The following is a 14858-nucleotide window of genomic DNA, read 5'->3' on the forward strand; positions in this document are numbered from 1 at the left end:
TACCCACGTACGCACAACAACCCTTGTCAACATCATAACACATAATACAATCAGTTTTCTATCAACATATTAATCATGCATGCCCTATCGTTACTTTCATTGTTTTCTCACATTGCCCATTCTAATCGTTTACCATCATAACCGAAACGTTTCCTTTAGCATACATCAATGTGCAACACATAACATAATCACATCATAGGATAGGTTCCTTACTCACACATGTATCATGTTATTCAAAAGTTGTCAACGAAGAGTATTTCAACAAAACAGAATCTGACAGAACAACGCAATCTTTTTTGTAAAAATCATTAAAATTCCATCCGATAATATTTGAAGCTAAAATTTGGTGACCACAGAGTAGACACATAAAGGTTCATCCAGTTAAAATTTCACACCAAATTCATATCTTTTGATCGGTCAAAACAAAAACGAAACTCACTGGACGAAACACAATTTCTGGCAGGACTGCGCAGTTCAATTGAAAAATTAGTTATAAATTCGTCCGTCATCAATTGAAGCTGAAATTTTGACACAATACAGAAGACATCTGAAATTTCATCCAGATAAAATTTTATGTCGAAATAAGATCGTTTTATTGGTCAAAAATGCGTCGGAACCTACTGTCCGTACACAACAGTTTTCATGCTCAACATTCACAAACCCTAGTTTGTCTATAATACACTCACACATACATATTCATGCTTCCAACACATATTCATGTTTAAAAAACGAAACTACCGCCATGCTTTCCTAATCACACATAACATTCACAATTGATTCATCCACACACTAACACACACATGTACATACACGCACACACACACACATATTCTTGTGCAACCATCCTTCCCAACCAATTAACTCTTAGATTTACGATTCTCCACTCAACTATATGCATGAGGGGTTCAAAAATTATGGATTCAATGGTAAGAAGGGGAAAGGTGGATCAAAAATTATACCTTTCTCTTGGAAACAATCGGTAGGAATGACAATTGGTTGATTTTTCGATGGATCTTTGAGTTTCCAACTCCAAAACGTAGCAAGAACGAAGAATTGGTGGAGGATTGAGTGAGAGGGAGAAGAGGCGTGTGGGAGGAGAGGGAGAGGGAGGGAGGCGTGTGAAATGAGGGCTAGGGGTTAGGGTTTCTTTTATTTATTAAATTATTATTCCCACACTTAATTAAGACAATTAAAATTGTGAAAGAATAAAATAGAGGTCAATGAATAAGCTCCACAATTAATAAAAATAGGCGTGTAGGGGGGGGGGGATTTTTGAAAGTTATGGTATTTACTTGGAGAGAAATATACTCACAAAATAGGTAAAAAGATATTGAGTATCCCAACAAGACAATTTAAAAATCTCCAAGTAGAAAAGGAGGGAGGGGGCGTGTAATATGGGGAGTAATTCAAGAAAAATATTTAAATCCTCAATGAATTAGGCATAGGAATTAATTTGATATTTATTTGGATAGAAGGAATCCCACAAAATAGGAACAAAATATTAATTCCTTTAAAAACAAGGGGTGGATCGAAAATTGAGGATTATTTCCACAAGGAACTATTTTAAATCCTAATTAAAATAGGGCGAGGAAAGACATGGTAAGATTTAATTGGATTTTAATTCAATGAATGAAATAAATAAAGTACCAATTAAATCTGCAAAATAACTCCTTCTCCTAAATAATAGGAGAATTTCGAAAATTCCAAGGAATGGGGCAAATGTCGAAAATCATGTAGAATAATTTAGGGATAATTTAGTTTGGATTTAATTTGGATAAATATCCCAAAATAATTAATTAAATCCAAGAGAGAAAATATTATTTCCAATAAATAGGAGGGCCGAAAAATTCAATAAAATGGCTAGAACAAAAATGCATGATCCCATTTAATTAAATTCACATATTGGAAAATAAATCACAATATTTTCCATAACTCGCAACAACCAAAATCACATGATTACTCGATCACATAGAAAATCAAATTCCACAAATGAATTTCTCAATCAACATCCACATTAATAAAACAAAAGAAGTCAAAAAATTTCGGGGTGCTACAGCAATAATCTTGTTGAAAGAAATCTCATGCTACAAAACAAATCAGATGCAATTTATCTTGTTATAAAGAAATCTTATGCTACCAAAAACTGTCTTAAGTATGGTTCAAATATTCATCACAATCCGTCTACAACAAATCCCTCCATCTCTATACACACACGCTCTTCATCCGATTTCCTGATTGGTGAATCCTCATTCCCGTTCTCCATAAACGCCCTCCACTCATCAATATCGGCTGCATTTTCCGAGCGCAAGCCCGGAAGATCACGGTGCTGCAGAATTTCAAGAACCTCTAGCGTCTCACCTAGAAGTATAGCCGCTTGGCTCGTACATTCCTGCCTCTCCTTCACCACATTTTTGTGACACTTGGAATTTATCACACGTACCAAATTGGTTAGGCAAGCAGCCAATATCTCCGAGATAATCACACACAATCTCTCAAACAAAGCATCATTCGTCTGATCATCCCCATCGTTGTGGGATAGCAAGATCGTCTGGCTCACCCTGTACATTGAGTTAGCAGCTGTCACTTTAGACGGCCAGTTCCCCGGGTTCTGCATCAAGAAATCATCAGTGCTCGCCATGAAATCGACCACAGTCTTCTTCGCTGTGTCTGAGAGCTTCTGCAGGATCTCCTTCCCCGTTGTCCCCTTCAGGTTCCCAGTCTTGTTCTCCCATTGGCCGTATAGCTCGATCCCCACCCACACCCTGTCTGCTGCATTCCTAATGCTTTTTGGGTCTCTAACTCTGTTGAGTGTTTTCTCAATGAGCCCTACGAGGGATAGGCCTTCCCTGATCCCGCGTATCAGCTTCTTAACCCTGTTGGGGTTTATATTCGGGAGCGCTATGGCTATGCTTCCTAGTGTCACCACAGGAAGAGACCAGCAGTTGGGGGGTTCAAGTGAATGCAGGCTTGGGACTTGATTGCTGTCAAACTCTTTCACTCCATTGAAGTTCCTTGATTTCATAAGAAGCTCTATTAGGTTCTTGGGCTTTTGTTGCTCAGCTGTTTCAATCAGTACATCAAGCTCATTCAATAGGTTGTTCAAGACCTTCTTAGGCAGCTCCGCCTCGCCTTCAAGCAACAGAACATAACGGCTGAAATCCAGCTCTGATCCGGCCCTTGACTCGCAGCACCCTTCCATATCGTTTGGTGCTCGGCTCAAATGACTCAAACGGTAGAAACACACAAGGACTGAAGTTCCAAATTTACAAGAAGTTAGTAGTATCACTTTGCTGGCTAAAACAAACAAAATCTGAGTCCGGATACAGATATTCAGAAGTAACCCCTTTGCATCATGAACAAGTTTCCTGCACTTAGAGCTGTGAATATGTAAAGGAAGAGAGGACTCTCTCCATTCCACCAACCTTGAAATCCAATAGGTCTCAACATAAAGCTCATCCCTAGCCCTCTTCTCCCCCAACGCTGAGAGCTTGAAATGCGCAGCAAACATCCATCTGAAGAGAGGAGCAACAGCACCAAACGCTGCTCCTACACACTGGGTGTACAATATCCAGTTCATGGACCACGCGTAGTTGGTGTAGGTCCAGCCCGGATCATTGTCAATCAAATGGAGGCGAACATGAGCCTCAATCAGAGTGAGAACCAGCAAAGAGCATACCAAGCTTGCAGTGACGGAGATGGATGCTCTCGCCAACACAAACTGAAGGGAGCCTGTCTCCGACATCACCCAATACCTCTTAACCACAATTCTAAGCTCGTCAATGGTGTAATCCCCCCACTCAATAGGCTTACTCGAAACGATCTTCTCCATCTGTTTGTACTCTGCCTCCAAATATCTCTTAGCACTTGGCACCATCAAAGAGAAAGAACACAGAGTCCCAAGCAGAAAAAGCATGAGTACAACTGAAACTATTTCCTCTGCCATTATAGAGTCAACAACGGAAAATCCACGCATCATATAGATATGAATGCTGACATTTGCAGTCAAAGTAATCACTAAAATAGCTAACGCTGTTAGGTTTACTAACATCTCATAATTATCCACAGATCCTAACGAAGTCATGAAATTGGCCATACAAATCGCCATCAAAACGATGCTGGTGATCACAGCGAGCTTGTCATTAACCCCTCTCATGTCGTTGGTGAGATCGGCGGGCAGCTTGGTGGTGACAGCAAGCAATGTTAAGGAGATGGCGTTGAGAGAGAAATACTTACACGGAAACCAGAGACGCTTGCAGTGTAAGCCGCTGAAGAGATCTGCCGCCATAGACAAACAGCAAACAACGGACGCGGCTGCGATGTACATTCCGATCCAAGGCATAGGTTTATTCAGCTCCTCCTGGACTTTGTCCATGTAATCATTGTTGCAGTAGTAATTGCAGGTATTACAATCCATCGACATTTGATTTTAATTTATTAGATATTTTTGAGATCAAACAAAGTGATCGGAATCGGACGCCGAGGTGTTCTCGGAAGGAGATGAATTTCATGCTCTTCGCAGCGATTCGCGTCTTCTTCTCTCAGATTCCAGCAATAGACACGACGGCCGATTCCGGTGAGAGAGAAGAAACAATCTGGAGCTTAATCGCACACTGATGGATTTGTTGGCTAATTTTTCGATCTGATGCAGCGTTGGTGTGGAATCTCTGAATAAACAGATAAGAAAATGGGAGAGGAAAATCGAGTGCATGCACTCATTTCTATCGTAGAAGTAAATTTGAGAATTTTTTTTGTAGTTAATTGGGAATGTATTATGGCTTTAATCGGACGAATGCTTGATTCGATTTTGGATTGGCATATTTTGTTAACTATGAAGCCTAATTTATCTCCTACCATGTTTAAGATTTGTTTTCTTGAAGTATTTTTTCATTGTGATATATGTTTCCTAGTTTGACTAGGATTAGGGCTCTCTAGTTGCTTATAAATAGAGGTGCTCCCTCATTGTTAAATTATGCTTATTCTGAAATTATATAGTGAAATCCCTGGCTTGGCATCGCCCCCAGACGTAGATACACATTGTATTGAACTGGGTAAACAATTTCTTGTGTTCATTATCTTTCATATTCGTGATTGCCTGTGTTTATTTCCCAACAACTGATATCAAAGCCTAGGGTTTAAGAGGCAGAAATCATGATGGGGATCGATGAGAAAATTGCTGTAGAGAAGTTCGACGGATCTGATTTCGGATTTTGGAAGATGCAGATTGAGGATGACCTGTACGGTAAAGATCTCTGGAAGCCTTTAAAAACCAAACCCGAAAAGATGGAACGGAGGAGTGGGAGCTGCTGGACAGAAAAGCGATGAGTGCGATTAGGCTATCGTTGTCCAAGGATGTGGCTTATCACACGACTGCAGCAAAGTCGACAAAGAAGATGATGAAGATCTTGGAGGACATGTATCAGAAACCATCAACGGCAAACAAGGTACATCTAATTAGACGATTGTTTAATTTTAGAATGCAAGAGGGAAAGCTGGTGCAACAACATCTCAACGAGTTCAACATGATTACTTCGCAACTGAACTCGGTTGATATAAAATTCGATGATGAAATTCGTGCCCTGATTTTGCTATCATCTCTGCCTGAGAGTTGGGCTGGCACAGTGACAGCAGTTACTGCTGCAGAGACAAACCTAACAGTTGACAGAGTAAGAGATCTGATGATTGGTGAGGAAGTTCGCCAGAGAGAATCAGAATCTTCTACTTCGGGATCAACACTGAATACAGAATAGAGAGGCAGATCGAAGGGAAAGCAAAATCGTGGAAGATCAAATTCCAGAGGAAGGAGCTAATCCAAGAAGGATTTGGATAAAGTTAAATGCTGGAATTGTGATGAGTTTGGGCATTTTAGAAATCATTGTGAGGCACCGAAGAATTATAAGAATAAGGATCAGAAGAACAAGAAGACAACAAACGCTACCATGTCTGATGACGATGGCGAGGCGTTGGTCTTGAGTGTCAGTAGTCCGATGGAATCGTGGGTATTGGATTCTGGAGCGTCGTTCCACTCCTGCAGCAATATAGAGATAATGGAAGACTACGTTTCTGGCGATTTTGGCAAGGTACATCTGGCTGATGACGAGCCCTTAGACATCGTGGGAAAGGGAAACGTGAAGGTAGTGACGTCCAATGGATCCGTGATAAAACTGAATGGAGTCAGACACATTCCTGGATTGCAGAGAAGTTTGATTTCGATTGGGCAGCTTGATGCAGAAGGGTACACCGTGACGTTTAGCTGCAACAATTGGAAGATTACCAAGGGAGCTATGATAGTAGCTCGAGGTAAGAAGGAGGGTACGTTGTATACCACAACTAACTCCAAAGATTGCATTGATATTGCAAGTGAGGCAAATAATGCAGATTTGTGGCACTGTCGTCTTGACCACATGAGCGAGAAAGGGATGAAGATAATGTGCTCAAGAGGTTTACTGTCTGGCCTGAGAACTGTTGAAGTTGGCCTGTGTGAGGATTGCGTGTTTGGGAAACAGAAAAGGGTAAGTTTCTCAAGAGGAGACAGAAAATTGAAGACACAGAAGTTGGAAATGGTCCACACGGATCTATGGGGACCAGCACCTGTGAAGTCCCTAGGAGGCTCTGAATATTATATGACTTTCATCGACGACTCTACTCGAAAGCTATGGGTTTATTTTCTGAAGAGTAAATCCGATGCGTTTGACGCTTTAGGAAGTGGAAAGCCCTTGTTGAAACTGAAACCGGGCTGAAGGTGAAGTGTCTAAGATCCGATAATGGAGGAGAATATGAACTTGCAAAGTTCAAGGAGTTCTGCGCCGAGAATGGAATCCGCATGGAGAAAACTGTGAAAGTAACTCCACAGCAGAATGGAATCGCAGAGCACATGAACAGAACGTTGAACGAGCGAGCAAGATGCATGAGATTGAAAAGTGGATTGCCAAAGAGTTTTTGGGCAGATGCAGTCAACACAGCTGCATTCCTAATTAATAGAGGTCCATCAGTTCCATTGGAGTTTCGGATACCCGAGGAGGTTTGGACAGGAAAAGAGGTAAATCTATCTTTCCTACGTATCTTTGGTTGTGTTGCTTATGCTCATGTTAGTTCCGTTGAGAGAAGTAAGTTGGATGCTAAATCTATTAAGTGTACGTTCATTGGTTATGGAGGCGATGAGTTCGGTTATAGACTCTGGGATGAGCAGAACCGTAAGGTTATTCGCAGTAGAGATGTCATTTTCAATGAACAAGTATTGTACAAGGATAGATTGGAGGCGTCGAGTCCCAGCAGTTCTGAGCCACAAGTGGTCGAGCTAGATATCTCAAACTCGAGTGGGAGCAAGGAGAGTCAGAATGCTGAAGAGGTGCTTGAAGAAAAACCAAGCACTCCACCACCGACTATTCCGCTGCCTAAATCGACTAGAGAGCGACGTGCACCTGATAGGTACTCGCCCTCTAATTTCTATTTGTTACTTACTGATGGTGGTGAGCCCGAGTGTTATGCAGAGGCAAGAGAAGGCCCTGATAAACGAAGGTGGAAAATTGTCATGGATGATGAGTTTGCCTCTGTTCTCCTAAATGGCACAAGGGAGCTTGTGGAACTTCCTAAAGGGAAAAAGGCATTGCATTGCAAGTGGGTCTATCGAATCAAATGTGAAGCTGATGGTAGCAAGCGCTACAAGGCTAGGCTGGTTGTCAAGGGATTTGAGCAACGATATGGTACTGAATATACAGATGTGTTCACTCCTGTTGTGAAACTAACTACTATTCGTTTAGTGTTGAGTATGGTAGTTGCAGAAAATCTATTGTTACATCAGATGGATGTAAAGACGGCATTCCTTCATGGTGATTTGGAGGATGAGTTGTACATGACATAGCCTGAAGGATTCGTAGTAAAAGGAATGGAAAATCTTGTGTGCAAGTTGAAGAAGAGCTTGTATGGTTTAAAGCAAGCTCCAAAGCAGTGGTACAAGAAGTTTGATGGATTCATGATGGAGATTGGCTATAAAAGATGCTACGCTGACCATTGTTGTTACTACAAGAGGTTTGACAAGAGCTATCTTATCATGTTATTATATGTTGATGATATGTTGATTACAGGAGGTGATCAAAAGGAGATGGATAAGTTGAAAAGGCAATTGTCTGAACGATTCTCTATGAAAGATCTTGGAGAGGCTAATCAAATTTTGGGCATGAGAATCGAGCGTGACAAGGCGACAGGAAAATTGTATCTTTCGCAAGCTGCTTACATTGGTAAGGTTTTGGAAAGATTCAACATGGATAATTCGAAGCCAGTAAGTGTGCCTTTAGGCAGTCACTTTAAGCTGTCAAAGAAGGAGTTGCCGAGTACAAAAGAAGAACGTGCTGAAATGAAGAAAATTCCTTATGCTTCAGCAATTGGCAGTATTATGTATGCAATGGTGTGTATGAGGCCTGATATTGCACAAGCAGTGGGAGTAGTGAGCCGGTTCATGGGTGATCCGGGCAAGCAACATTGGGAAGCAGTTAAATGGATCCTTCAATACTTGAGAGGTACTACAGAAAGTGTCTTATGTTTCAATGGCAAGAATGTTGAGCTGGCAGGTTATGTGGATGCAGACTTGGCGTCCAATGATCTTGATGGGAGAAGAAGCACAACCGGGTATGTATTTACTTATGGTGGTACTGCTATTTCATGGACTTCTAAGTTGCAGAAGACCGTTGCTTTGTCTACTACGGAGGCTGAATATGTAGCTGCGACAGAGGCAAGCAAGGAGATGGTGTGGTTGCAGAGTTTCTTAGATGAACTTGAGAAGGAGAACAAGAGTAGCATACTCTACAGTGATAGTCAGAGTATTATTTTCTTAGCGAAGAATCTAGCGTTTCATTCTAGGACAAAGCATGTGGAGTTGAAGTATCATTACATCCGACACCTAGTGGAGATGAAAATCCTGCAACTTGTGAAGATACTTGGAAGTGAAAATCCTGCAGACATGTTTACTAAGGTGGTGACCTTAGAGAAATTGAAGCTATGCATAGCTTCAATTGGCCTTGGAACTTGAAAAGAAGGTTAGGCGATGCTAAGCGGATGAAGGGATGAGATCACGAGGAAATGGTTGTTTAGGAGTTGTTAGTCTCCAAGTGGGAGATTGTTAATTATGGAGCCTAATTTATCTCCTACCATGTTTAGGATTTGTTTCCTTGAAGTATTTTTTCCTTGTGATATATGTTTCCTAGTTTGACTAGAATTAGGGCTCTCTAGTTGCTTATAAATAGAGGTGCTCCCTCATTGTTAAATTATGCTTATTCTGAAATTATATAGTGAAATCCCTGGCTTGGCATCGCCCCCAGACGTAGATACACATTGTATCGAACTGGGTAAACAATTTCTTGTGTTCATTCTCTTTCATATTCGTGATTCCCTGTGTTTATTTCTCAACATAGTTTCCGAAAACTACATCCATACCTACTTAACTAAAAGATTTGTTAACCATTTCTAACTCTGACTCTCTCATTTGATCGAATGTGGCGTTAGAATTTGTCACGTGGCGAAAGGTTATGCCAGTTAATAGGCATAGTTTGGTAGATTAGTTAAACAATCATAAGTTAAATTATCTTTATACACGTTTTTGCCATTTCAATACGTCCCGTCCCCAAATAAGAGTCCTGGTTATCTTAATAAATTTAATTACTAATCTATTCTACACGTTTGGTAGACTATAGGAAATATTTGTTTTATTTTTTATGTTGTTTGATAGGATTCCAAAATAATACTTCATCCATTCCATAGTAATTGAGGCGTTTCTTTTCGGCACGGAAATTAAGAAAGATTGTGTTAGGTGAATTAAGTAAATGGGACAATAAAGTGGAAAATGAAAAAGGTAGAGAGATGAAGAGAGAAAAAAAGTAAGAGAGAGTAAAGTAGGTGTGGAAAAATGTGTTGACTTTTACCAAAAAGGGAAAGGACTCTATTACTATAGAACGTACTAAAATGGTAAAATGACTCTATTACTATGGAATGGATGGAGTAGAATAAAATAGATAAAAGACAATATTATCCTTTTAATTAACTTTCATAATAATTACAGTTATTTATAAAATTAGATAAAACTGTGTGTTCTAGCCTCCATCTCCGTTGCGCGGTCTCCTTCTCCATTAATCCATTCTCTCAACTTTCAAGTCTCCATTATTCATTTCTAAGTATAGTAAAGAGAACTAGGACTCCTATTCACGGACAGACTGAAATGGAAAACGAGACTCCTATTTGCGGACGGAAGGAGTACTTTGCATTGGTATATCAAAATAATTTTATTAGCCAAGGGATCCGAAGGTTTCAAGAATGCAATAATGAATGAGTTAGGTTACAGAGAAATGGATCTTCTACTTCACTATTTATATTTTTAATAAGCAAAGTCCACCAATCTATACTTATTTAATAGAAGTTGTTGGAGATTTTAACAAATTTTGGATGATTAGTTGAAGACTTGAACTAATCTTACATAGTTTCATAGCCCAGTATATGTGAAACAAATCTTGAAACTCTTGCTTGTGACTTGTGAGTATATCTCCTTAGAAAAAATAGTACTCTGTCATTTAATTAAATAAGTCAATGAACTAATTTACATAAAGACTATTCATATCCTAACGTATGCTATGGTCATTCAAATAATATAAAGTAATTTTTCATGAAATTTAAATGGATTACACGGATGTAGAGAACTAAAAACAAAGGATATTTATGTAAAAAAATATGTTAATATGAGGGTAAGTATTGTGTAAGAAATAGATTTGTCATGTTTTAAAATTGATGAAGATAAATAATCAGACCATTGAGACCAGATTATTTACCTATAATATGAGAGTTTATTATATCAGGCCCATCATTAATTATAGGTTTTAGAAATAAATAATCTATACTAGCAAATAATCAATAATGTAGGTTAAGAGTCTAATCTACCATTATCATAGCTACCAAACTATAAAGGGTATTTAAGTAATGATAAGATTTTCGATTCCTATATTTCTGCTAATACACAATTAATCATAAGCTAAGAAGATATAATATTATTTCATTAATTTTAGTAGTGAGACGCACATTCTATTATCTTTTTTCTCCCACCTAACAAAGTTAAAAAAATTTTTAAAATCCGACCAGTAAAAGATGGGACAATTAATGGGAAACGAAGTTGTATTCACCATGTCCCATTAGTATCAGAGAATTTCTTTTGAGCACGAGATTAAGAGTATCCACAATAAATACCTTAAAATCATCCTCATTTTCAATCGCAGTCTATTTTTTCTCTGCCACAACAGTTTTTATTTCAATCACAAGACCTGCAATAAGGTCAGCCTCATTTTCATTCACAACTCATTTCATCAATTTTTATCATTTGTAATGTTATTTTCTTTTAATTTTTGAATTACAAAATATTAAGAGCATAACATAGATTGGAAACATTATTAATCAAATTATACCCGCGTGGAGATGTTCTCCTTCATGTTGGGATTCTACGATGTTGCATCATTCCAATCTCATCCCACTGAAAGACAATATGTGACAAAGATATATTGAATTCCCCGAGTCATGAAATTCATCGACAAATCACCCGGATTCCACGTTGTTGCATCAGTGGAATTCCATCCCATCGAAATACATAGACAAAGGTATTTTGAACTGTCAGGGTCACGAAATACAGTATGTAGGGTTTCATCCCATCAAAATATTAATATAAAATTATGCGGTTGATTTTGGCTGCAGTAGGCGGTCGCATTTTGCGACCTTATTGTGCATGTAGAGGTGCACACAGTTAAAAAACCATCGGTTCCGGTTTGGAACCGGCGGTTCATGGTTCATGAAATTATTGAACCTGAATCGACCAGGATGGTATTTGTCAGGTTTGGTTCACGGCCCAAAACCAACGGTTGAGGCGGCGGTTCAGAACCGCCGGTTTTTGGCCAAAACCGGTGGTCCTGGGCCGGTTCGACGGTTCATAATTTTTTAATTTTTTTTACTTTTAAATCTTTATTTGTCTATAAAAGTTGCATAAATAAAATTCAAACAATAAGGATGACAATTGCCATTTTATTAATACAAATTTCAACGAGACTGTAAGTTACAACTTATAAGTTTGATTGTGTTTTTTTGCACGTTTAAATCAATATATTGAGAAATTTGAGCAACATATCTGTTAGGTTTGGTATACTGAAAAGAATATTTCGAGCATGATAAAATCTTGCTTGTATACGAAAAACTCTACAATCCACTTTTAACCCGATTCAGTATTATTCGAGCAGTTTCGCACGAATAGAATCAATAATATTATTACATTGTGTTTACTTGTGCATTTATTTATAAGATGTTTTACAAACATTTAAATGTATAAGAAGCAAATAAAGTCTATGTTTTTTGCTTAGTAGACCGGTTGTGGGCGTCGTCCACTTTAAGGTAACACGGTCGGTTCTATGCAATGCTTTGCAAAAGAGAAAGAAGAATTTCACAACCTAGATGACTTTTGGCTACCTATCGTGAAAAGTTGCAATGTCAGTCCGATTATTTCTAAGCCTTATTGAAATAAGATGACATTGGTGTGGTATAGCACTAAACGGATCTAACAGCAAGACATGTCTTCATGCTATCTACCAGAAGACTAGGTCTTGATAAACAACTATTTCTTAATCAACATACGTTAGCATTGAGCCTACGTTATTGATTATGCACTACTTTGACTTATCAAATGGTGCGGGTTTTTGCAACCCAATAATCTTGATATATTCGGTAGTGATAATTAATATCTAGCGGTAATAGGATTGCTATTATGTTGAATCGCGCGCTTGGTGAGTCTGGCTTGATAATGTCCCCAAGAGGAGCTTGAACAAGTTTTTATTATTCGAAAACTGGCCAGTTGGAATTTAATTATTGCATGAATAATAAATAAGTGTTCTATGCTAAGTCCACTCTTGGAATAATAAGATGTTAATTAATTAAGTCTATAGCAGACATTAATTAATTAATGGACATTTCTATCTTAAACACGGAAAATAATCATTTAAACAAGCTAGTCCGGATTACTTATAATAATTGATTTGGATGGACAGTGCAATATTACTTCTGTAGTGGCTGCTCGTAATATTCCAATCTAAGCTTGTATTAAATTGTGTGTTCAATTTAATTAGTAAAAAGCTAATTGGGGGAGACAATATGCAAAACCTCCCAAGATCCCTGACTGAGCCCAATAAGAACTTAATATAAATAGGAGAATTTCATTATGAAATTTTCTTCCCTCTCTAATTTGTAGAGGAGCTCGAAATTTTCAGCTCCTCCTCCGTGAGGAGTTTTTCTGTCTTCTTTATTCGAGTACTAATATTTTGATAAGATCAGCCCACCTTGATATTGAGATACAGTTCGGGAACCAGTCAGAAGGTCCGTGGTCTAGTATTGAAGATCATCGTGGAGAAGGCGCAAGCAATCGTTAATTCTTTAGAGAATCAAATCGGTAACCCTAAACCGTAGTATTCATGTTTAGGATTTACTTTCTTTAAGCATGAATTATTTGTGTTCTAGCATGCAATTATATGTTTAACATGTGAATTGATTAATCGCATAATCGGTCAAATAGATCCGTATCTGATTTATTTGTTATGTACAAGTCTTCCGCTGTGCAAGGGCACCAAAACCCAGCAATTGGTATCAGAGCCAATTTTTGGCTCTAATAATGTGGATTAATTTCATGTTATGTGAATTGGTTGAATGCATGAGTTTTCTTCGTTGTGTATTTGATTTTATATGAACGAATAACAAAGGATTTTTTAAGACGACGAGCAAGCCTCTACATTGGGTTTTTGGCGACATGATTGTAAAATCATGGATTAAATATGCCCGGTCAATGGATTTTGACCAAACAAAAAATGTGACGAGACATTTAATTTTGTGAAATTAAATGATATAGCGTCGATCTACATTTATGTAGATAAATGTAGTATATTCACTTTCTCTAATCCGATTTTCGGTGAGTGAGAAATAGTGGATTAAAGTTGGGCATAATTAACTTTTAATTAAAGCTTGAAGTTTGAGCTTAGGGAATAATTAACTAGTGTTAGTTATCCCACATTGGAGAAGTGACACATGTTACTTAATAATTATAGTGGATCAAGATGGGTGAAAGAGCCCGCACATGCGCGCCGCCGCCCGCCCGATCTTGTGCTCGTGATCGCGAGCCGCAGGCCCGGGCCGCAAGCCCGGTCTCGATCTCGATCTTGATCTTGGACTTGGACTTGGACTTGGACTTGGACTTGGACTTGGACTTGGATCTTGGCACTTGGTCTTTGGGCTTGGGTCTGGACCATTACTAATCTTTTTAGACCACCGCCGAATCAGCAATCCAAGTGGCTTGACACATCGTCAAGCATGGCACAGTCACGGCTGCCACGTGGGAAATCCACAAGCTCCACACGCGAAAGGCACACTCTTGCTACACGCCTGTAACCGCCGACGGTTAGGAATCTGCCATGATGAGCCTACATGGCTTGGTTGACCCTGCATGGTGGCTTGGCCTATAAATAGGCTAGTCATTCCACTGCATTAGATACAACATTCACAAGCATAAGCTCTCTCCCCCTCTCTGCATTGTTTTTCTGTCGAAAGCTTTGTCCTCTTCCTCTTCCAGTTCGCCGGAGCTCGTTCCAACTGCGGTGTTGCAACGAACGAGACGTAGCCGTTTTATCTTTGGGGACGAACGCCAAAACCGAGAACACTACCGAGGCGTATCTCGTCTTGCAGAAAGAGGCCTTCCTCGACTCGGCTAAGTTCATCTTTACAGTTTCGAATTTCCACTGTAATTTTCGTTTCTGTTTTATTTGTCTTCTCTCGGGTTGTATTACGCCCGTTTAGTGTTTTTTTTA

The 14858-nt window shown here is 39.0% G+C and overlaps 1 protein-coding gene across 1 annotated transcript; it reads right to left on the minus strand.

Moving 5' to 3' along the window:
• Positions 1-2170: 2170 nt before the first annotated feature.
• LOC121781428 lies at positions 2171-4414 on the minus strand. Its single transcript, XM_042179166.1, has one exon. It carries the CDS (start codon positions 4412-4414, stop codon positions 2171-2173), a length of 2244 nt encoding a protein of 747 aa, XP_042035100.1.
• Between the last annotated feature and the right edge of the window lie 10444 nt (positions 4415-14858).

Source organism: Salvia splendens, chromosome 20 (genome assembly GCF_004379255.2).
Source record: "Salvia splendens isolate huo1 chromosome 20, SspV2, whole genome shotgun sequence".
NCBI lineage: Eukaryota > Viridiplantae > Streptophyta > Magnoliopsida > Lamiales > Lamiaceae > Salvia > Salvia splendens.

Excerpts from the sequence above, each read along its gene's own strand:
- LOC121781428 (XM_042179166.1), bottom strand. The coding sequence starts at position 4,414 with ATGGATTGTAATACCTGCAATTACTACTGCAACAATGATTACATGGAC.